The sequence below is a fragment of the Dreissena polymorpha genome, chromosome 7 (assembly GCF_020536995.1).
Source record: "Dreissena polymorpha isolate Duluth1 chromosome 7, UMN_Dpol_1.0, whole genome shotgun sequence".
NCBI lineage: Eukaryota > Metazoa > Mollusca > Bivalvia > Myida > Dreissenidae > Dreissena > Dreissena polymorpha.
In genome coordinates this window covers 84,528,098-84,552,372 of record NC_068361.1, presented here as the reverse complement: position 1 = coordinate 84,552,372, position 24,275 = coordinate 84,528,098, and the positions used below count along the sequence as shown (strand labels likewise).

The following is a 24,275-nucleotide window of genomic DNA, read 5'->3' as shown; positions in this document are numbered from 1 at the left end:
AGGGACGTGTACTTACAATGAAGGCATGCTGATGAAGCTGTGCTATGAGTGTACAGCATATCAAAGGGAGGTGTACTTACAATGAAGGTATGCTGATGAAGCTGGGCTATGAGTGCACATCATATCACAGGGACGTGTACTCAAATGAAGGCATGCTGATGAAGCTGGGCTATGAGTGTACAGCATTTCAAAGGGAGGTGTACTTACAATGAAGGTATGCTGCTGAAGCTGGGCTTTGAGTGTACAGTATATCACAGGGAGGTGAACTTACAATGAAGGTATGCTGATGAAGCTGTGCTATGAATGTAGAGTACATCAAAGGGAGGTGTACTTATAATGAAGGGGTGCTGCTGAAGCTGAGCTATGAGTGTACAGTATATCACAGGGACGTGTACTTACAATGAAGGTATGCTGCTGAAGCCATGCTATGAGTGTACAGTATATCACAGGGACGTGTACTTACAATGAAGGTATGCTGCTGAAGCTGTGCTATGAGTGTACAGTATATCACAGGGAGGTGTACTTACAATTAATGCATGCTGATGAAGCTGGGCTATGAGTGTACAGCATATCAAAGGGAGGTGTACTTACAATGAAGGCATGCTAATGAAGCTGGGCCATGAGTGTACAGCATATCAAAGGGAGGTGTACTAACAATGAAGGTATGCTGCTGAAGCTTTGCTATGAGTGTACATCATATCAAAGGGAGGTGTACTAACAATGAAGGCATGCTGATGAAGCTGGGCTATGAGTGTACAGCATATCAAAGGGAGGTGTACTTACAATGAAGGTATGCTGCTGAAGCTGAGCTATAAGTGTACAGTATATCACAGGGACGTGTACTTACAATGAAGGTATGCTGCTGAAGCCATGCTATGAGTGTACAGTATATCACAGGGACGTGTACTTACAATGAAGGCATGCTGATGAAGCTGTGCTATGAGTGTACAGTATATCACAGGGACATGCAATTACAACAAAGGTGTGCTGCTGAAGCTGGGCTATGAGTGTACAGCATATTACAGGGACGTGTACTTACAATGAAGGTGTGCAGCTGAAGCTGGGCTATGAGGGTACAGCATATCACAGAGACGGGTACTTACAATGAAGGTGTGCAGCTGAAGCTGGGCTATCAGTGTACAGTATATCACAGGGACGTGTACTTACAATGAAGGTATGCTGCTGAAGCTGTGCTATGAGTGTAGAGTATATCACAGGGACATGTACTTACAATGAAGGTATGCTGCTGAAGCTGTGCTATGAGTGTACAGCATATCACAGGGACGTGTACTTACAATGAAGGTGTGGTGCTGAAGCCATGCTATGAGTGAACAGAATATCACAGGAACGTGTACTTACAATGAAGGTATGCTGCTGAATCTATGCTATGAGTAAAGAGTATATCACAGGGAGGTGTGTTTACAATGAAGGTATGCTGCTGAAAGTGTGCTATGAGTGTACAGCATATCACAGGGACGTGTACTTACAATGAAGGTATGCTGCTGAAGCTGTGCTATGAGTGAACAGTATATAACAGGGAGGTGTACTTACAATGATGGTATGCTGCTGAAGCTGTGCTTTGAGTGTACAGTATGTCACAGGGACATGTACTTACAATAAAGGTATGCTGCTAAAGCTGTGCAATGAGTGGACAATTTATCACAAGGAGGTGTACTTACAATGAAGGTATGCTGCTGAAGCTGTGCAATGAGTGTACAGTACATCAAAGGGAGGTGTACTTACAATGAAGGTATGCTGCTGAAGCTGTACATCGAGTGTACAGCATATCACAGGGAGGTGTACTTACAACAAAGGTGTGCTGCTAAAGCTGTGCTATGAGTGTACAGTATATCACAGGGAGGTGTACTTACAATGATAGTGTGCTGCTGAAGCTGGGCTATGAGTGTACAGTATATCACAGGGACATATACTTACAATGAAGGTGTGCAGCTGAAGCTGGGCTATGAGTGTACAGCATATCACAGGGACGTGTACTTACAATGAAGGTGTGCAGCTGAAGCTGGGCTATGAGTGTAGAGTATATCACAGGGACGTGTACTTACAATGAAGGTGTGCTGCTGAAGCTGGGCTATGTGTGTACAGTGTATCACAGGGACATGTACTTACAATGAAGGTGTGCTGTTGAAGCTGTGCTATGAGTGTACAGTATATCACAGGGACATGTACTTTCAATGAAGGTGTGCAGCTGAAGCTGGGCTATGAGTGTACAGCATATCACAGGGACGTGTACTTACAATGAAGGTATGCTGCTGAAGCTGTGCTATGAGTGTACAGCATATCACAGGGACATGTACTTTCAATGAAGGTATGCTGCTGAAGCTGTGCTATGAGTGTACAGTATATCACAGGGAGGAGTACTTACAATGACAGTGTGCTGCTGAGGCTGTGCTATAAGAGTATAGCATATAACAGGGAGGTGTACTTATAATGAAGGTATGCTGCTGAAGCTATGTTATGAGTGAACAGTATATCACAGGGACATGTACTTACAATGAAGGTATGCTGCTGAAGCTGTGCTATGAGGGTACAGCATATCACAGGGAGGTGTACTAACAATGATAGTGTGCTGCTGAAGCTGGGCTATGAGTGTACAGTATATCACAGGGAAATGTACTTACAATGAAGGTGTGCAGCTGAAGCTGGGCTATGAGTGTATAGCATATCACAGGGACGTGTACTTACAATGAAGGTGTGCAGCTGAAGCTGGGCTATGAGTGTACAGTATATCACAGGAACGTGTACTTACAATGAAGGTGTGCTGCTGAAGCTGGGCTATGAGTGTACAGTATATCACAGGGACATGTACTTACAATGAAGGTGTGCTGCTGAAGCTGTGCTATGAGTGTACAGTATATCACAGGGACATGTACTTTCAATGAAGGTGTGCAGCTGAAGCTGGGCTATGAGTGTACCGCATATCACAGAAATGTGTACTTACAATGAAGGTGTGCTGCTGAAGCTGTGCTATGAGTGTACAGTATATCACAGGGACATGTACTTACAATGAAGGTGTGCAGCTGAAGCAGGGATATGAGTGTACAGCATATCACAGGGATGTGTACTTACAATGAAGGTATGCTGCTGAAGCTGTGCTATCAGTGTACAGCATATCACAGGGACATGTACTTTCAATGAAGGTATGCTGCTGAAGCTGTGCTATGAGTGTACAGTATATCACAGGGAGGTGTACTTACAATGACAGTGTGCTGCTGAGGCTGTGCTATAAGAGTATAGCATATAACAGGGAGGTGTACTTACAATGAAGGTATGCTGCTGAAACTATGTTATGAGTGAACAGAATATCACAGGGACATGTACTTACAATGAAGGTATGCTGCTGAAGCTGTGCTATGAGGGTACAGCATATCACAGGGAGGTATATTTACATTGAAGGTATGCTGCTGAAGGTGTTCTATGAGTGTAGAGTATATCACAGGGACGTGTACTTACAATGAAGGTATGCTGCTGAAGCTGTGCTATGAGTGTACAGCATATCACAGGGAGGTGTACTTACAATGAAGGCATGCTGATGAAGCTGGGCTATGAGTGTACAGCATATCACAGGGACGTGTACTTACAATGAAGGTATGGTGCTGAAACTGTGCTATGAGTGTAGAGTACATCAAAGGGAGGTGTACTTACAATGAAGGTATGCTGCTGAAGCTGGGCTATGAGTGTACAGTATATAACAGGGAGGTGTACTTACAATGAAGGTATGCTGCTGAAGCTGTGCTTTGAGTGTACAGTATATCACAGGGAGGTGTACTTACAATGAATGCATGCTGATGAAGCTGGGCTATGAGTGTACAGCATATCAAAGGGAGGTGTACTTACAATGAAGGTGTGCTGCTGAAGCTGGGCTATGAGTGTACAGCATATCAAAGGGAGGTGTACTAAAAATGAAGGTATGCTGCTGAAGCTGGGCTATGAGTGTAGAGTATATCACAGGGACGTGTACTTACAATGAAGGTGTGCTGCTGAAGCTGCTCTGGCTGATTCTGGATCCTCACGTGCCAGAACACCTTAACATCAGAGGCCAGCACGACAACGATTGGCTTGTCAAAATCTGAAAACATCCAATTGAATGAATCACATCACAGACTGAGTCTGAAACAGAATTTAACAAATCACATCACATTCTTGACTGATGAACAACTCCACCTTTCCTTTGATCTAAGGTCTTTTGTCCAAGGTTTTCAAGAAGTCTCTCAAAATCTGACATGGAATTGAAAATTATCACATTTCATAAATTACTGAGATACAGCACCCCCTTTCTGTTTGTCTCAGATTGTTTGTCCAAGGAGAGCAAGAGGGCTTCTCAGCGTCTGGAACAATTCCCACAGTTTCTGGCTCACATTTTGACCACAGTTACCCACATTTATTCTCTCACTTTTTGCATAGAAAACATAGCTACCATTTTCTCAGAAAATCTAGGGGCCTGGCAAACATTTCTAGGGCCAAGAGCTCAAACTATTGTATATCCATCAGAGCTCCAGATAAGGTTTTGTGAAATTCTTAAATTACTACCAGATTTTCAAAGAGAATTCTTAACTCTGAAATTTTATTCTTAACGTTACTACTAAGTTTTGGAAAATAATTCTTATTTTTTCTAAATGACCTAAAAATAAATAATAATGGTTATTTTCATGCCAAAAAAATCAAAATAAACATACTAGCAACTTTATTTATACGAGTTCAACAGTGTCTTATCAGTATTATACAATTTTATTTTTCCAATACCTTCATATGCCAAAACTGTGTTTAGATTGCATGCCTTAGATGAATTTTTACATATTTCACATTTAAAACGGGTCTCCCCTTTAATCTTTTCAACGATTAGCCATGGGACTTGTCCCTTCCACTTGTTCAATGTTTTTGTTTTTTTGTTTAAGTTTGGACCCGTCGTGTCGCGTTTTTGTTTAGCTTTTCCGACTGTGTCGGCAACTGAACATACAACATCGTATAAGATCTTTTCTATAATGTCTTTCTAAACATTTAACTTCGGCTCACTTTGCGTACAATATGTTAAAAGCGTGTTTTTGGACGCTTTGCAGTTTTTTAGGACGCTCTCTGGGCGCCGCCATTGTTTTTTGACAGAAAGACTGTATGCGCAGCTTTTATTGGAAAAAATGCGCTTTGTTAAACAAACCCGATAACCATTCGATATAAGCACCACAAAGATCTTTAATACGCCAAAAGAACTCAATAAAAATCGATACGAACCGATGTAAAAATAATATTCGTAACTTGATTTTGTAATTCTTAATGGTACGACAAGTTTTAAAATAAATACGTAACGGACTTGAAAATAATTCGTAATTACGAAAATACGACCCTTATCTGGAGCTCTGTCCATGAATCACATGAGCAATTGAGAAGCTGACAGAGACATATAAACAGGATGATGGTCACCTTATATTGAAAGTAATTACCTGTTCACGAACACAGGTCGATAGGCCTTTCTGTTTCACTAAACTTGTTTGTTGAATTAGAAAGATTTGAAAGCAAAACAAGGCCTTGTTCTTGGTAAACTGGGGATACTGTATTTGAGTGTTGTCCCAGTCTGTCTTGGTAAACTGGGGATACTGTATTTGAGTGTTGTCCCAGTCTGCACACTGGGGATACTGTATTTGAGTGTTGTCCCAGTCTGCAGGTAAACTGGGGATACTGTATTTGAGTGTTGTCCCAGTCTGCACACTGGGGATACTGTATTTGAGTGTTGTCCCAGTCTGCACTCTGGGGATACTGTATTTGAGTGTTGTCCCAGTCTGCACTCTGGGGATACTGTATTTGAGTGTTGTCCCAGTCTGCACTACGAGGCCTTGTTCTTGGTAAACTGGGGATACTGTATTTGAGTGTTGTCCCAGTCTGCACTGGGGATACTGTATTTGAGTGTTGTCCCAGTCTGCACTTGCTGATCAAGAACATTACCTTGTGTTTAAACTAGTTTTTGTTTCCACAAAACTTCCAATAAACGAAAAAACACACAATACAAGCAGAAAGTATATTCCCTAATCTGGGACTACAGCTACATACCCACATGCATTAAGCCCATTTTTCAAAGAATTAGGCTAAATAAATTGGCTAATGTGACCTTGTAATATTGAAAGCCACTGACAACAAGATGTGTTTGTGAAACACAATGTCCCCCTATATGACGTTTGACCTTGTAGGATGACCTTGACCTTGACCCTTCACCACTCAAAATGTGCAGCTCCATGAGAAACACATGCATTTCAAATATAAAATTGCTAGCTTCAATATTGCAGAAGTGACATTACATGAGCAATTTTGACCCATATATTTGACCTTGAAGGATGACCTTGACCTTGACCTTTCACCACTAAAAATGTGCAGCTCCATGAGATACACATGCATGCCAAATATCAAGTTGCTATCTTCAATATTGCAAAAGTATTCATAAAATTAGCGATTTGGGCCACATATATTTGACCTCTGACCTTGAAGGTTGACCTTGACCTTTCACCACTCAAAATGTGCAGCTCCATGAGATACACATGCATGCCAAATATCAAGTTGCTATCTTCAATATTGCAAAAGTACTCATAAAATGAGCGATTTTGGCCACATATATTTGACATCTGACCTTGAAGGATGACATTGACCTTGACCTTTAACCACTCAAATTGTGCAGCTCCATGAGATACACATGCATGCCAAATATCAAGTTGCTATCTTGAATATTGAAATACTGCAAAAGTGTACATTAAATGAGCGATTTTGACCCATATATTTGACCTTTGACCTTGAAGGATGACCTTGACCTTGACCTTTCACCACTCAAAATGTGCAGCTCCATGAGATACATATGCATGCCAAATATCAAGTTCCTATCTTCAATATTGCAAAAGTTATTGCAAATGTTAAAGTTGGCACAAACCAACCAACAGACCAACCAACAGACGAACCAACCAACAGACAGGGCAAAAACAATATGCCCCCCACTACTATAGTGGGGGACATAAAAAGGTGGTCAATAAAAATCTAAGTTATTGACCAGAAACAGCCGGTTTGATGCTGCTATATGCCTGACTGCATGTCTGCCTAATAGCAGTCCCATCACTAAGATTTTACACTTTTATGAAAACCCATTTACATTTATTAATATCTTCTTTTTTTCCTTATTGGCACTGTTTTCAATGATCCAAATTTAATTTAAGCCAGGTTATTGTTGTTGTTGCTTTTCTTCTGTAATACCAAGGCTGGGAATGGAACCAATGATCCACTGATTTGTACAACTGTTCTAGCAGACCTGGTTTTGACAGCCAATTTAAACCTACTGCATAATTTATTATCAGTTACATGAAAACACAGATGGATGGATAAGAAGGTCAAACAACATAGTTTTATCAAATAGAAGGTCAGGTTATTCAAAGACAATCCAGCTCTGTTTGTCAACCCATATTTTAATTGGTGATTTATCGCTGGTTAATTTAAATTCGCATTAGCTGACATATAACTTGGTCATAAATATAATATATGACATGGTCATAAATCAAAAGTAACACCTCACAATGATATGAGATCAAAGAAGTTAAACCGTTAATGTTACAGGGGTAATATGTTTTTGTTCTTTTTATAATTATTATTTTTTTTATCATATTATTAGTTCATAAACTATCGGCTAAAGAACTGGTTGTTGTTGTTTTTTGCTTTGGGAATGGGTCTGTGTAATGGACTTGTAGATACGGCTGAAATAGACTGACCCCTTAGTTTTTCCTGGTATGAAACAATTTCTTATGTATTAAATAGCGACAAGACAATTAACAATTGTAGTTATCAATGATGATGGTTGACAAAACAACTAAGGAGTTATTGCTCAGTTTCCTTTTAATGACGCAATCCATCAACTTGTGCATGATGCTCATTCATTTGGTAGAGACCTCAGACACAAACCTGACCAAGAGGGTTGTGTTTAACAAAGCAAACACCCCCACTCAGTCACACTTTCGAGCAGAAAATACTCTTTTAACGAGCAGAAGTCACTGACTTGTTATCCAATGAGATATCACAAAGAAATGGTGAAATGTGCAAGAAAGAAGAACAAGTATTCAAATTTATGGTATTGCTGTCATATAATTTAGAGCCTTTAACAAATACAGTACACTCCATGCGTTTTCCCCAAAAAACGCGCTCACTCCGCGTTTTTTTCCTGCTAGCGAGTGTTTACGCGGAGTTTGAAAGCAAGGTAAAACACGGCGTTCCGCCGAGTTCGCTAATGCCCGCGGCGTGTATTACTTTAGCCTAGTCAGTAAATGCAGACAATTTCCGTTCTTATCAGCAATCGACGCGCAACACCTCGTTAGCAGTGTGCTACTGGGCATGCCAAAAAGTATAAACAGTGTAATTAAAATATTGTTTCAATACTGTGGCATATAAAAATAAAGATAATTGTATAGAAAATTAATACGTCTAAAAATTAATATTTAAATCATAACACATATAACACAAGAATAAATGTTCCGTAAAATTTCCAAATGAGATTAATAATTAGTAATCCGAAACACACTACATTTTTTAATGTTAACACGACATTTACAAATGCTTCCAATATACAGTCATCATGTATATTTTTTGTATACAAGCTTTGTAGCGCAGAGAACACTGAATTCTGTTGATTTCGGTTAAAAGTTTTTTTGGTATTTTTAAACAAAATTATATCGCGAATAAGTTGATATTTCCTCCAAAATAATTTCAAATCCAACACGCCGAATCTTTATCGTTACGATATTTTAGTAGAGTAATTAGTTTAACAGTAATTGTACTGTAAACTGATTAAAGAAGACATCTGGGCGGAACTGGATTAAGTGTTTGACGTTATGAAAACACGCAAAGCTTGTCTACTGACCTATTGTGTAGACTGCTGTCTGCAGTGTTTTGACAAAAGGGATTAACATGTGTGAATGTCACTCTGCCGATTTGGTCCATAATTACTGGTAAACATTGTTTTGAATGTCGACACAACTAGAATACAACTGTGAATATTTAATTCAACTATCAACTCAATAGTTACCACCTTCTTTTAGCAATAAATGGAATAACCTACCTACAAAGAGAAAATAAATGCAATAATGAGCAGAGAATTGACTTTGTTCCGACAATTAAAACCATTCCTTATGCATTCATTGAACGTGTTTACTTGAGTAAGTTATGCCTTCAGACACCACGTGGGGATCGATCTATCTTGGTTGATTTTTTTAAATTGTATATTATATATATATTAATAAATATATGTACTTGTAATAAATGTAATTTTATTTGAAAATCAGGAAGTCAAACAAAGTTGAATTGATTGTTATCTCGTTAAACACAGAGTTTCCCCGGCGTTGCCAAAGCCGAGGGCCGCCGCGTCGGCTTATCAGTTTTGCCGATCGTTCAACGCGGAGTTCCAAATCATGCAAACGCTGCGTATCGCGAAATTTTCTTAATCTCCCTCGGAGATACTGTCCGCAGAGTATGGAGGGAAATTTGGGAAAACACGTGGAGTGTACTGTAGTAAACCTGATATTGAATTTATTTGCACAATTACATGATTTCCATATAATGTCATTGACTGTCACCAGCATATATTTTTTAATAACATATATTTATATGATGATATTATAAATCTCATTCTAACGGAAATTACCTTTTTGACTAGATTTGACCTGCTGACCTAGTTTCTAGACTCATATGATCTGGATTCAAACTTGGCCAAGATATTGTCAAGATAAACATTTTGGGTTATTGTTTTACAATTTCGGTTTGGGAATGGTTCCGTTTATGGAACCCGTATATACACCAGGAAAAGGCATGTCTTAAGCCACTGGTCACTCAGAAGCAAAGTAAAACTGGCTATGAGCAAACAGCATAAAACCATAACAGCCTGTGAGTAACTCGCAGTCTGTTCAGGTTTTATGCTGTTTGCTGCTCATCAGTATCTAAGGGTTGGCAATAAAGCCTTTAAAACTTGAATCTAGTAAGAAAGGTCTTAATTTAATGTAACTTTTTAAGGGACTACAAATGCGTCAAAATACGTATCAAAGTGGTAAAGGGTTTATAAGTTCCTGGTCACTTACTTGTCTTATATGGGTCTTCCAGGCGGAGCTCTACGTTCGCCTCCAATTTGCCATGGAAACGAATGACGTGCACCTCGGCCCCCGTTTCCGGGTTGGTGTTGTTGGTGACGCAGCCGGAGCTTGTTACCAGCTTCTCGAGGTGTGCAGATATCAAGGGTGACTCAAAGGGGGAGGTTACTGTGCAGGGCACATCAGTCATTTGCAGGTGCTCTGGAAGAGGAATAATCACATTTACAGCTAAGTGTGGGTTTGAAGAATCTACCATCCTGTATGTTCATATTTTCATCTTTGTATCAAAGCTTTGATAGAGAGCTAGCCCCCCCCCCCCCCCTCCACGAACCATGATGTTGCATGCAGTAATATGTTACGTATAAAGTAGACAAATTCTAATGTTTTTTCCTGTTCAAAAAGTCCAAAAGAAACAACCCAATTGAAGGTTCCCCCCCCCTAATTTTTATTTTAGATCTCAACATTTAGTTTATCTCCCATCCATCTCTGTAATATAAACTTAGTAAATATCATAATGAAAACACTTATATTCTCTATTTTGAAGTATTTGTTAGCAAAACAACAACAACAACACTAATTTCCCAATTTTAGTTTTAAAAAAAAATGTGATTTTCCCAATCCAAATAGACCCGGCTCCAATTCCCAAAATAGTGAGAGAAAAATACACCAAACAATTAAAAATTCTAAGTCATTATTACATTGCATTTCAGTAATTTTTAACACATGGATATTTGTTTTTTTAGTTGCTGGGTAGATGTATTAAAATACATTCATAAACTCTTGGAATCAATATAAATATGTTAGCAGTGTTTTTTTCACCGTTGTGGGAATCGGGCCGGGTCCCTTTGGATTGGGAAAATTCACGGCGTTTTGACTAAAATTGGGAAATTAGTGTTGTTGTTGTTTTGCTAGAAAAATGCTTCAAAATTAAGGATACAAGTGTGTCCTGTATTATATTTACTAAGATTGACCTTATATGGATGGGAGATGAACAAAATATTGAAATATAAAAAACATTTTTTTTTTTTTTTGGAAACCTTCCATAGGGATTTTTTAGCTCCCATTTGGGAAAAATATATACTTTTTTCCATTGGAATGGGTCAGGTTACCGGACCTGATTTTGAATGAAACAAAAACACTGGTAAGCAGTAATATTTATTATGTATAAAAGTACAAGCACACACAATTCCCACTAAGGTGAAGTGCTAAATGTGTAATTTATCACCTATATCAACAATAAACCATTCATGTTCTTGTCAGGACTGCATTCCAAGCAATGATTTAGTATTTATAATGGGCTTAAATAATATATAATTCCCTTTCAGGTGAAATACATAAACTGCCTTATTATATTAAAATACACCTTGACAGATAGGGTTCGTTAAGGAAAATGAAAGATGATGGCCACCTATTTTATTGGAAACAGTTTCCTTTTCACATTTGTCAGATGTGACATGTATCCTTATTCAAGAAACCACAACAAAATGCTGTCCTGATTAGCTAGTCAATATAATGTTACATAGACATATAAAACAAATCCTCAGTGTACCAGATAAAAGTAAATCAGCAAACATTTGGATTAAAAAACATTCATGTATTTAGTTATGTGTAACAGGCTACAAAACACTAATCAATGGTGAATGAAAGATTGTTTAATCAATTTTCTACACTTGTAATTTAGTGTATGAAATAATACTGTTATCTTGATAGCTGATCATCAAGCTCTTTGACATACATGCCATACGTCCCGGATTGTCCGGGACAGTCCCGGAAATGAAGAACTTGTCCCGCTGTCCCGGAAATCTGTCAAATGTCCCGGAATTTACAAAATCCATATATACATGTACCTTATCTTAGGCTTAACTGCACCTCGAATCTGTGTATATATGCAGGGTCTCCATGACAATGTCTACCCGAATAGGCAGACTACGCTACGTGTCAAAATCGATCAATTAACAGGGGTCCTGTTATCATATTGATTGTCTCACGTTCGCGGTCAAACCGAAAAGGCGGCATTGTTTTGTTTGTTAATTGACTTATATCTACAGCGAAACAAGAGTGTAACTAATGTGTGACTGTCCGGATTTTAAGTTGACGATCTACCGGTACTGTTTTGTTGTATTTGTTTTATTGTGATTGGTTGTATGTATTGTAAATTGATTTGAGTTGATGATCTAACGGTACTGTATTGTTGTATTTTTTTATTATATAAATGTTATAAATGAATAAAGGCGTATCAACAACTACGCGTTACACACCGGTCTTAATAACAATAACGCAGTGACGTCACCATCTATGTTTAGAACGCTTACACTGAAAACACATGGCCTGTATCTAGTAACGGAACTAGTAATGTTTATTTTGACGTTAATAGAATAAGTGTATTTCGGATAGGCTTTCGAACTTTTGCAATTAACGATGCGAAACAAAACAAAACGTACCAAAAATGCATATGTCTATAAATATCGCAACATTTTATACATGTCCCGGAAAATCGGCAAAAGTCCCGGACAATTTAACACAATGTCCCGGAATTGGTCTGAAAAATTATGGCATGTATGTCTTTGAATATCTAACCCTTTCTCACTCAGAGGCAAAGTGAAAATGGCTATGTGAAAACAGCATAAAATCAGAAAAGTTTGAGAATAACTGGCAGTCTGTTCAGGTTTTATGCTGTGTTTACTGCTCATCAGTAACTAAGGGTTGAAAATGAAGCCTTTAAATCTTGAATATAGTATGAAGTCTTTAATTAAATTTAACTGTTTAAGTGACTACAAATTCGTCAAAATATGTATCTAAGAGGTAAAGGGTTAAATGCCCTGATATGAAAAGGTTAAGTCCATATTTATGGTCATATATTAAATGCCCTGTTGTGAAAAGGTTACGTCCATATTTATGGTCATATATTAAATGCCCTGTTGTGAAAAAGTTAAGTCCATATTTATGGTCATATATTAAATGCCCTGTTGTGAAAAGGTTAAGTCCATATTTATGGTCATATATTAAATGCCCTGTTGTGAAAAGGTTAAGTCCATATTTATGGTCATATATTAAATGCCCTGTTGTGAAAAGGTTAAGTCCATATTTATGGTCATATATTAAATGCCCTGTTGTGAAAAGGTTAAGTCCATATTTATGGTCATATATTAAATGCCCTGTTGTGAAAAGGTTAAGTCCATATTTATGGTCATATATTAAATGCCCTGTTGTGAAAAGGTTAAGTCCATATTTATGGTCATATATTAAATGCCCTGTTGTGAAAAGGTTACGTCCATATTTATGGTCATATATTAAATGCCCTGTTGTGAAAAGGTTAAGTCCATATTTATGGTCATATATTAAATGCCCTGTTGTGAAAAGGTTAAGTCCATATTTATATGTTATAATCAGACAAAATGCACAAGAAAATCAAGAAAGATGCATGGGAGTCCTACATTTACAACAATTACTTGTTTATCCAATCAACTGTGAAATGAAACCATATATTATGGGCGTGTTCAATATCTTAACCAGATAATAACCATAGCCGCTGGCGTTTACAATGACAAATCACATCAAGGTTGGTGTATAGTAACTGTACATCATTAGAAAACCTAATAACGGCCGAATCCTATTCAAACAGCACAATCTTTTAGTACAAACCAATAAATACAACTAAAAACATTGTTAACAAGGAATCAAGATAGCTTAATAACAACCTTTAAAACATGTGGCTTCCGTTCAAACTTAACATGACTGTAAAATGATTGCAAGATGACTGTAAAACACACGTTTTATGATGTTAAAGTTTACCTGCTTCAAAAGCAATGCGCCATTATGTTTTGAGTTATAGTATTACCTTATCGAACTGAAATACAAGTTTCGGGTCACTTCTTCAAAATAGGCCTCTTGTTCGCTACTGAACGCACCGTTAAAAGGACCATTCAGAACACCGGCTTAGGTTACCCTTCTTCGCAGGATATCTTTATTAGCATTAAAATTGTTAAGCGAGGCATACATAAACTAAACAGGAGCTGAAAAGAGCATGTACCCTTGGGTCATTCATGTGAGATGGCAGTCAACAAGGTTTTGAACAATGACCTCAAAGTGAATCCCTGTCAACACTTAAGGCATGTCGTTTTTTTTAAACTCTCATTGAAAACAGCAAAACAACGCCCCCCCCCCCCCCAAAAAAAAAAGAAACACACACACACACACACAAACAGCATAATTTGATTGATTCTTAGTTTTTACATAGGCAAGCTTTTAATATTGTCTTGTTTTCCAGCATATGGGATCAGTCATTTATGTGTGGGATGGTAAAGTTAAAAAATCTTTAAAGCAAAATTGACTGTTTTTCTTTTATCTGTGACCTTCTTTTTCATTACATGTTAAAGTTCATCTCCCATCCAGCTCTGTAAATTGAACCTTAGTAAATATAATATTGAAAACACTTTATTATCAAATTTCAAGCATTTGTTAGTAAAACTACAACAACCAAATGAACACTAAAATCCCAATTTTAGTCAAAGCCCCGCAATTTTTCTGAATCCAAAGGGATGCATTTCCAAATGGTAAAAAAAACACTTAATTACATATCTAACAGGCTAAAATAAAACTGTTCATAATTTTCCATTTTATTGTGCTGGCTGTTCCACTTGTTGTCAATGTAGAACAACCCAAGGGAACAATTAAGATGATTTCATTATGTTATCAACAACAATAACCTTTCTAGTAACTACTCTTAATGGATACGTCAACCTTATCTGTGTCATCTATCAGCACTGAGGGATCTTTCAAATCTTCACAGTCATGGTAACGAGGACAATGTCAATGTGTTCAATTTTAATTACAGTTGTTAACAAAACGCATTCTTTGCATTCTACTTTCACAATACAAACCTTGTATTCTGAAGGTTGAATGGCTTCTGTCATGAAAACTGTCAAGTTTTAAGGCCTATTGACACCAAAATATATCTGAGCCGCCCTCTGAGAAAAGGGGGCTTAATGCATGTGTTTAAAGTGTCGTCCCAGATTAGCCTGTGCAGTCCGCACAGGCTAATCAGGGAAAACACTCTCCACTTCTATGGTATTTTCTGTCTAATGGAAGTCTCTTCTTAGAGAAAATCAAGTTTAGACGGAAAGTGTCGTCCTGATTAGCCTGTGCAAACTGCACAGGCTATTCTGGGACTACACTTTACGCACTGGCATTAAACCCCCTTTTCACAGAGCGAGGCCCATGTTTATTTGCTGGATTTTTCTCCATTTTGAACAGTATTTCAGTTGTCATTTTGAACAGTATTTCAGTTGTCATTTTGAACAGTATTTCAGTTGTCATTTTGAACAGTATTTCAGTTGTCATTAATATCAGTCACATCATGATAGTCAATAAAAAAAATAATATTAATAATATTTGCAAATATACTTAAAGTTCATTTTGGTCGGAATGAATACTTAAATATTTTTTACAACATCGCAAATATAATGTATGACTGTCATATTCACATTGGATGTCAAGATGACCCAACTTTAATTAAACATTGAGCACAAACAAAAAATAAAGTTTTGTTATTTTGTACGCATTATAAGCCCAGCGATTTTTTTCCTTCTTTATAAAGTACCGGAAAACGGCACTTTCCCAATAAGGAAAAACCTACAAATTTCCCACTTGCTGTCAAAAAAAATCCCAATTGAAGGTTTCTATAAAACAAAACAAAACAAAAAAAATTTAATAAATAAAATGCAACATTTAGTTAGTTTCCCTAAACAGCTCAATGGCTTGAAACTAAGTAAATATAATATTGACAACTTGACACCATTTAGTTATCAATTTTTAAGTATTTGGGAACAAAAAATCAAACACATCAATTTCCCCATATGAAGACTTCATGACTCAAATTTTCCCAATTTCATGGTTTTTCGTGCACAATGTTCTCAATTGGGCTGGTAACGGTACTTTTCTCAATTAGGCAAAAAAATAGCTGAAGCCTCAGTTAAATGTTTCCAAAATGATACTTTTGTAATATTTTACCCTTTTTAATCAGTTTTTTTTCCACAAAATATTAACTAATAACAAGAAAGCCAAAGGCCCCAAGGGAGTTACCTCACACCCAAGGAACCTGGAACTAAACCTAATTTTTGACTCCAGTTGACCATAGTTCAAAAACACAGCTATATGTAAGCTGTCATTGGGACAAAATGAATCTTATCAAGTTTCATAAAGATTTGACAAAGAATATGGCATCTATAAAGTACCGTAAACAATGTTTTTCATCAATTTGGTTTTTATCTCACATAACTAAGTTTAGAACAGGATATCATTGGAACATATAGTCTAACCAAGGTTTGTTAAGTTTAGTCTTTGCATGTTGCCTCTACAGTTTTCAGAGCTTTTTATTTAATTTAACGTAAAATCCTTGACTCAATGTGAATCAGTTTCAAACTCAGCTGCCATATAATTGGATTATAAATTATGTTTTAACAACGTTTCATGAATATTAGGCAATACATGTGGCCTCCTGTATTCACACGCATTTTGCAAAAAGTTGACCTTGTTAGCTACTTGTTGATGCCACATGACCCAGTTCAGATCTAGGCCAATGTATAAATAATGTTCTGACCAAGTGTCATGAAGATTAGGCTATAAATGAGGTCTATAGAGTGTTCACAAGATTCTTCTGTCATTTCATCTAATGATCAAGTTATTGACCTCATGTAACACAGTTTGGATCTCGGCCCAGATATTATTGGGAAAAAACGCGCTGACCAATGTCATGAACATTCAGCTATAAATGTTGCCTCAAGAGTGTTCACAAGCTTTACCTTAAATTGACCACATGTACAATGTATTCGACCCCATGTGGCACAGTTTTAAAATTGGCCAAGATATCGTGAGAAAATTTTATGACATTATTATAAGAAAATTAGACAATAAAAATGGCTTCAGAAGTGTTCACAAGGCAAATGTTGATGTTAGACAAAGGACAACAAACGACAGAAAAAAAAGCAATCAAAAAATATATAAGCTCCCCATCAGGTGAGCAAAAAAATAAATTAGTTATGTCGTGATTAATTAAAAATACTCTTTGCTTCAGTGATTCTTTTTGCCCAAAATTTTCGCCGATATTCGGCTGCTTCCCAATTGCAAAAATCGACGTTTTTTCCCCAAAATCTTATCAAAATTTCCCCAAAAAAGACCAGATTTTCCCAATAAACCCAATAAGATTACAATGTCATTTAGCGATAATGTCGTAGGACAAGTGCCGTTCGAGCTTGTTGAGTCGTCGCCGAACGACAACTGACTTGCGTATTGGTTCGCGAATGTAGCCGAATATATACGATTTTACATTGCTATCTAGTATCCACACATCTCTCTCTATATTGCAGAGAATACCGACGAAAGTCGATCACAGTATCCAAATTGAGCACGCCTGTTTTTACACACGTCCAAGATGGCGGCAAGCAGACGAGAAATCTCGATGAAAGGCGAAAATAATAAATAACATTCAAATTAACAACGGATATCATATGGTTATTGGGGAATTATTTAATGCATGTGTCAATTAACGAAAAATACTACGTTTGAAATCAAAAACAACAAATATTTATAAGAAATCTGCACCGTGAATGTGCGTCACGGAAATGAGTGTTGCAGTTGGAAAATTGGAGTTCAGTCTACTCACAAAGTTAAAGCATTAACGATGAGTATCGTCTGAAAATGGAAAGAGACAAACATGATTTGATTTATATGTTAGTGGATCTGTGTATACTCAGATTCATATGCATATTCTGCTTTATTATGTTTCTCACGCTGTACAGTTTTGAGTTTACTGAAATAGCATACAATGAACTGAGGTTGTCAAGTGCAAGATATTGAAACCTAAACAAATTAAATATATTATTTTAACTCCATTTAATACATGATTAACACAACAAGAACACTAAAGCGTGTTTGTTGATATTTGTTCATGTTTTCCCCATATGATGTATAATAAAAAAAATAATAATACTGAATTAAATTAATACTCTTTAAGAAAAAATAATAATAATACTGAATAAAATAAACAATCTTTAAGAGGTTATGATCAAATGGTGTATTTAAGAATCTATAGATTATTGCAAGTTGAATATGCATGGGGAAGGATTATAATTCAGACATCACTTTATAATATAAAAATACTGTCAAACATGCACTTAAAAACAATTTTAATTCTGTTATGTTTAAGGCCTAAAAAAAATAATGTTGTGGTTCTAGTAACATTGCCAAAATTTCTAGGTAGGGTAGGTCGATTTTTTATTTTTTTATTTGATTTTTTTATTTTCTCCAGACAAAATGCCTGTTTTTAAAAGTCATTTGATGCTGATGGTTTTCCCATAAAACCTCTATGTACACCATAGAAAAGTGTTCCCATTATTGTGTAGTGATCTTCTTTGTATATTTATCATTTTAACAACTCTTTTTTCCAGCCAGGTGAAATTCAACCTATGACAACAGAACCACCACCATGATTCCGGTTTACGCCCAAAAACTAAATTTAATACGGGTGTATGAACGTAATGAATGCAACTTGGTTAAAGAATATATCAACGTTATTGAATCACTTAAATGAAAGTTAAAAAAATCACTGTTTTACCCCACCCACTCACAATGTAATGAAACTTACCCAGTGCTTTCCACAGGATTTTTTCAGACGCCCTGGGGCCGTTAGGGGGTGGGGGTATCATGATTTGCACCTTCCATACGTTATTTTTATTACATTTGTAGAGTGAAATGAAGTTTTTTGGTGCGTTATGACTCTTCAAGAAAAAAACAGCAATGACTTCATTGATAACGACATTTTTAACTAGAAATGGCGCGGCAAAGGCCGACGCATATCCCCACGCCGCATGTTTGACCCAGGGGCGCCCCAGGGTTGGTAATGGGGCCTTGCATAGTTGAGATTGGCCGTATTGTCATAAGAGAAGTTCAGTATCAATTAGAAGTGAATCGGTGTAGAAATGAAGAAATTATAGTAAAAGGCAATTTTGGGTGGGCGTGGCCTATGTGGCCGGGGCGCCCCAGGGTTGGTAATGGGGCCATGCATATTTGAGATTGACCGTATTGTCATAAGAGAGGCTCAGTATCAATTTGAAGTAAATCGGTGTAGAAATGAAGAAATTATAGTAAAAGGCAATTTTGGGTGGGCGTGGCCTATGTGGGCGGGGCGCCCCAGGGTTGGTAATGGGGCCATGCATAGTTGAGATTGACCGTATTGTCAAAAAAGAGGTTCAGTAGCAATTTGAAGTGAATCGGTGCAGAAATTAAGAAATTCTTGTAAAAGGCAATTTTGGGTGGGCGTGGCCTATGCGGGCGGGGCGCCCCGGGGTTGGTAATGGGGCCATACATAGTTGAGATTGACCGTTTTGTCAAAAAAAGAGGTTCAGTATCAATTTGAAGTAAATCCGTGTAGAAATGAAGAAATTATAGTAAAAGGCAATTTTGGGTGGGCGTGGCCTATGTGGGCGGGGCGCCCCAGGGTTGGTAATGGGGCCATGCATAGTTGAGATTGACCGTAGGGCGTAGCCTATGTGGGCGGGGTGCCCCAGGGTTGGTAATGGGGCCATGCATAGTTGAGATTGATTGTATTGTCATAAAAGAGGTTCAGTATCAATTTGAAGTGAATCGGTGTAGAAATGAAGAAATTATAGTAAAAGGCAATTTTGGGTGGGCGTGGCCTATGTGGGCGGGGCACCCCAGGGTTGATAATGGGGCCATGCATAGTTGAGATCAACCGTATTGTCATAAGAGAGGTTCAGTATCAATTTGAAGCGAATCAGTGTAGAAATGAAGAAATTATAGTAAAAGGGAATTTTGGGTGGGCGTGGCCTATGTGGGCGGGGCGCCCCAGGATTGGTAATGGGGCCATGCATAGCTGAAATTGACAGTATTGTCATAAGAGAGGTTCAATATCAATTTGAAGTGAATTGGCGTAGAAATGAAGAAATTATAGTAAAATAACCTAAAAAAACCTTTCAAAAAGTGTGGGGATAAAAATTGTTTTACCCTTTCCGCATAAATACGCATACTCCTGTCTCGATTGATTCCTTAATACCTCCGTATCAACCATACTTTCTATCTATTACTGCATATACTTACTTCTTTTCCCGTCGCTACTCATTACCCGATAATCCCGTATATTCCAGTTGTAAAGCAAATTCTGGTATATACGATAAAAGTGCCCAAGAGACACAAACATTTACCATTTTTCTGCAAGTATCAAATACATTTTGGCATTTGTTACTATTTAAAGATGTGATGAAATAATGTCCAATCGGGATGGGTTTTTTTTGCACTGAACACGCGTAAATCGCCTGACATGACGTTCATGTTTTATACAGCACAAAATAGACCCACACATTCCATGCGACGTTCTGCATGTCTGAATAATTTTTGCGCGCTTTTTGTTAAGACAAAGGATCAAGCACTGTTTATTTGACACTAGAATGTGTTAATGTCGCGTTAGCATTAAAATTTGGAAGCGTGTTTCATATTACAAATTGAATAATGCTCATTTGAGAATCGAACAAAACATTTACAGTTGTGCGTAATTAATTCAACGATAATTTGTTAAAGCACATTACGTGTCAAATAAATGTTTCGACCATATTATGCATGAAATGCACAATATCCACGAGGATTTTACCCGGATTTCATCTGTCTGCTAAGTAAGTGGCCGAGATTTCATCGTGGAGGTGTACACGTAGGGACCGATGAGTGTGTTAGATAACAAAGCCATAATAAAATCACACACTTATGAAAATTACGTCACTCATTGTCTGCATGATTTTACTGCAGGTACAGGTATGACTGCTTACGAGTGTTGTCGCTTATTCAAAGTGTGCGCTCTCATTGGCCAATTACAAAGACGATCCGCCTTAAGGCGGGCTTTAGGTGGATAAAGAGATACATGACGTAATTGACAGAGGATTATAAATCGGCTCTCACAATTTTCGGCTAAGTCGATATCACTTTGATATTTATCCTACCGGAAAACGGTAAAAAATTTTTAGGGTCGGCACGGTCAATAAAAACGTTAGGGTCGGCACATTTTTCTAGGTAGGGTCGGGTGACCGGAACCACAACATTTATTTTTTTAGGCCTAATCATATTTAGAAGCGTCATTATGATTAGGAGCATGGGTTGCATAGCACTATACTTTTCTGACAATTTTCTAGCAACAGATTAACAGTCCACGTGCATTTCATGTAAAACGTGAGACAATAAGAATTCATGTGCATTGTGTCATTCTTCCTTGGGGAAAGCATGGGCTTTAAATTTGAATGCTGAATAAAAACTTCGTGGCGCATGAGAGACAGGGCACCAGTTGTTGAGATGTCAGTATTGACGTAAAACTGTTAATCTATTATGTTGGACAAGTTGGGTTATTGTTTGTCGAACTACACAGGCGTGAATGTGATGAACAATGAAGGCGCCAAAAACCTGGACCAAACTGGAAAACACTTAAGAAGTCCCTGTTAACACCTACGGTTACCTGCAAAAAAGACCCAGAAAAATACCTTTACCTGTCCAACTTAAGCTGCCTAATCGGACCGAAAATGGCTGTAGAAGTGCACAAAAACAGACAAATAAATGTTTGCATACTTTATTCAAACATTTTATTTTTTGTAAATAACTAATGCTACCCCGTTCATATCTGCCGTTTCTGACTTTTTGTTGTTTCGACAATGGCCCCTTCAGTCTGTAAGATTATAGGGTGTATACAAAAGTTTTCTGGAATAAAAAATGGCGGCTATTATGAATATTTACGGTTACTAAATGAATTTTTTGCAATTTAGCAGCCAGGATAGCGTTGTATTAATGTATAACGCACACAAACTTTTTATTTGAAATTTGGAGGTAAAAAACTGCGCGCTATACAAAGGAAAATACGGTATTTAAATGTTAATATTAAAATGGTTGTCCACTCATTACCATAACTTTTATTAATCCCAAAATTTCTAAAGTCATATTAATTGTGAATTGCAAACACTACAGCCCATTTATGAATTTATAACTATCGCCATAGATCAAGAACGCATAAAATAAAACTGTTGCGGGATTATAATCACCACAAGTGAACCTGCTTCATCAATCAGTACTCGGTAAAATATTGAGAATGCCAATATGGAATTAAGCAGCTAGCATATGGGACATTCTTTACATAAAAAACAGAGAACAAACATGCATGCATTAACCCAGAATAATCTTTGCCAGTCACAGCTTGCTGCCATTACGGATACTAGGTCAATATTCATTTATTTCGATAAGAGCTTAATATGGAACCCATGTAAACAGAAATATAACATTAATATCATCATCCCTCTCTCTGAATGGGCTGCTAATACTGGTACCTTTAAATAGGAAACAAGCTATGATATTAAGCCAATAGCCTGTCTTATTTAACTACTGGGAAACATTTGCTACAAGCAAGTTGTTTCGGAGTGTTAAATAAAAAACTTTTTCTATTATGGTTATTTTTCCCTCCCTAATGGGCTATGTTGTCAAGCCCACCTCTAAACACACACACACACACACACCACTTTTGTTTACCTTTCAGGGCTTTTTTTGGCCCGATTTTATAGCTGAAATTCGGCTATATTCCAAAAATTCCCAATTGGGAAAAAAAACGCTAATGACACTGGCTGTTTCGCTTTTAACAAAGCGCAGTCTCACTCTGATCCGGTCTCGTACCGGTTTTAGACTATACCTCGATTTGGATAACGTCGGCATTATTCGTGGGCACGATATTCTCCGTGTTGTTCAGGCGCTTATTACATTTGCGATGAAATTCAAGAGTTTTATGTGATTCGGCTGAATGGGAAACAAATATGTCGGGCAATTCGAAATATAGGTGAAAAATATTCCTAAGCAAAAACCTGGCGGCAAAACGAAAACTGTTGAATTTTTTAAGCAAGCGTCATTAAATAAACAAACATTGTCACGAAGTACAAGTCTTCCGATTGAAACTCCTTCCATTGTTAATGATAGTAATTTAATAACAAGTGACTCTTTTGCATCGTCATCGTTGATTTCCGAAAGCAACTTATTGCCGACTGATATTCAACATGTTGAAAGCAGTAGTTCTCCAGAAGAAGATGAAGTGCCTTCTAATAAAATGGTGCCTGATGTGACTGCATGAAGACTTTGTCTGAGCTTATTATGTGGAAAACTGTTGGTCGTGATGGTGTTTGTGGTGTTTGTGATTAAAGATGCTGAACTAATTCATGTAGTTTTAAATTTCAATTTATTTTCCCAATTTCTTGAAAATGCCGATAAAATTCCCAATTTCAAAACCATGGGCTATCTTCCCAAAAAGCTGAAAAAAAGCTCTGCCTTTTTGGGAAAAGGGCCAAGGCCCTTTGGATTGGGAAATATTGAGTTGTTTTGACATTAATTGAGAAATAAGTGAATGTTGTTGTAGGTTTTTTTCCTCACAATAGCTACCGGTACATGTACAAAATTGCAAGAAGAAGATAATCTGTTGTCAATATGATATTCACTAAAATTCTTTTAGTGCTGGATAGCGAGATAAAAAGTTGTGATTAACCTTTTCATAACCTTCAATTTTGAAACGTTGAAACCCACCAAAATATGTGTACCTGCATTATTATGGATCAGTTGCAAATCAGTGTATTTTCACCTGTTTGGGAATGGTGCTGGGGCCCCTAGGCTTGGGAAAAACGGTGTGTTTTGACAAAAATAGGGAAATTAGTGTTCTTTATTGGTTTGCTAACAAATACTCCTAACCCTTTGCATGCTGGGAAATTTGTCGTCTGCTAAAATGTCGTCTGCTGAATTTGTAAAATAAGCATTTTTTATATTTCTTTTCCAAAGAATACTATCAGAATAGCAAACAGTTTGGATCCAGATGAGACGCCACGTTCTGTGGCGTCTCATCTGGATCCAAACTGTTTGCAAAGGCCTTTAAAATTCGGTTCCCGCACTGAAAGGGTTAAGTTGAGAATAAAAGTTCTTTCAATATTATAATTTACAAAGGTTCAACTCATAGATTTGGATTGGAGATGAACTAAATGTTGAAATTTGTAAAAAAACAAACAATCATGTACTGTATTTTTTTTTTGGATCCCTTTATATTTAATCAGGAAATTTAGACAGTCATTCAAGGGAAAAATATTTATTTTTTAGATT

General features: G+C 37.2%; 2 protein-coding genes across 4 annotated transcripts in view; both read right to left on the bottom strand.

Moving 5' to 3' along the window:
- LOC127837738 (uncharacterized) overlaps positions 1-24,275 on the bottom strand; it is a 107,699-nt gene that overhangs the window by 55,833 nt on the left and 27,591 nt on the right. Inside the window, exons 3-4 of the mRNA XM_052365054.1 lie at positions 10,101-10,310; positions 3,984-4,087 (exon numbers count right to left, since the gene is read on the bottom strand). Of these exons, the coding sequence (XP_052221014.1) occupies positions 3,984-4,087; positions 10,101-10,310 (314 nt within the window). The remainder of the gene's footprint in view (positions 1-3,983; positions 4,088-10,100; positions 10,311-24,275) is intronic.
- The window catches only part of LOC127837734 (ecotropic viral integration site 5 ortholog-like), a 310,389-nt gene continuing 292,259 nt past the window's right edge, over positions 6,146-24,275 (bottom strand). For all 3 annotated transcript variants that reach the window (XR_008029455.1, XR_008029454.1, XR_008029457.1), the window contains one exon: positions 6,146-6,806. The gene's annotated coding sequence lies outside the window, so the exon portion shown is untranslated. The remainder of the gene's footprint in view (positions 6,807-24,275) is intronic.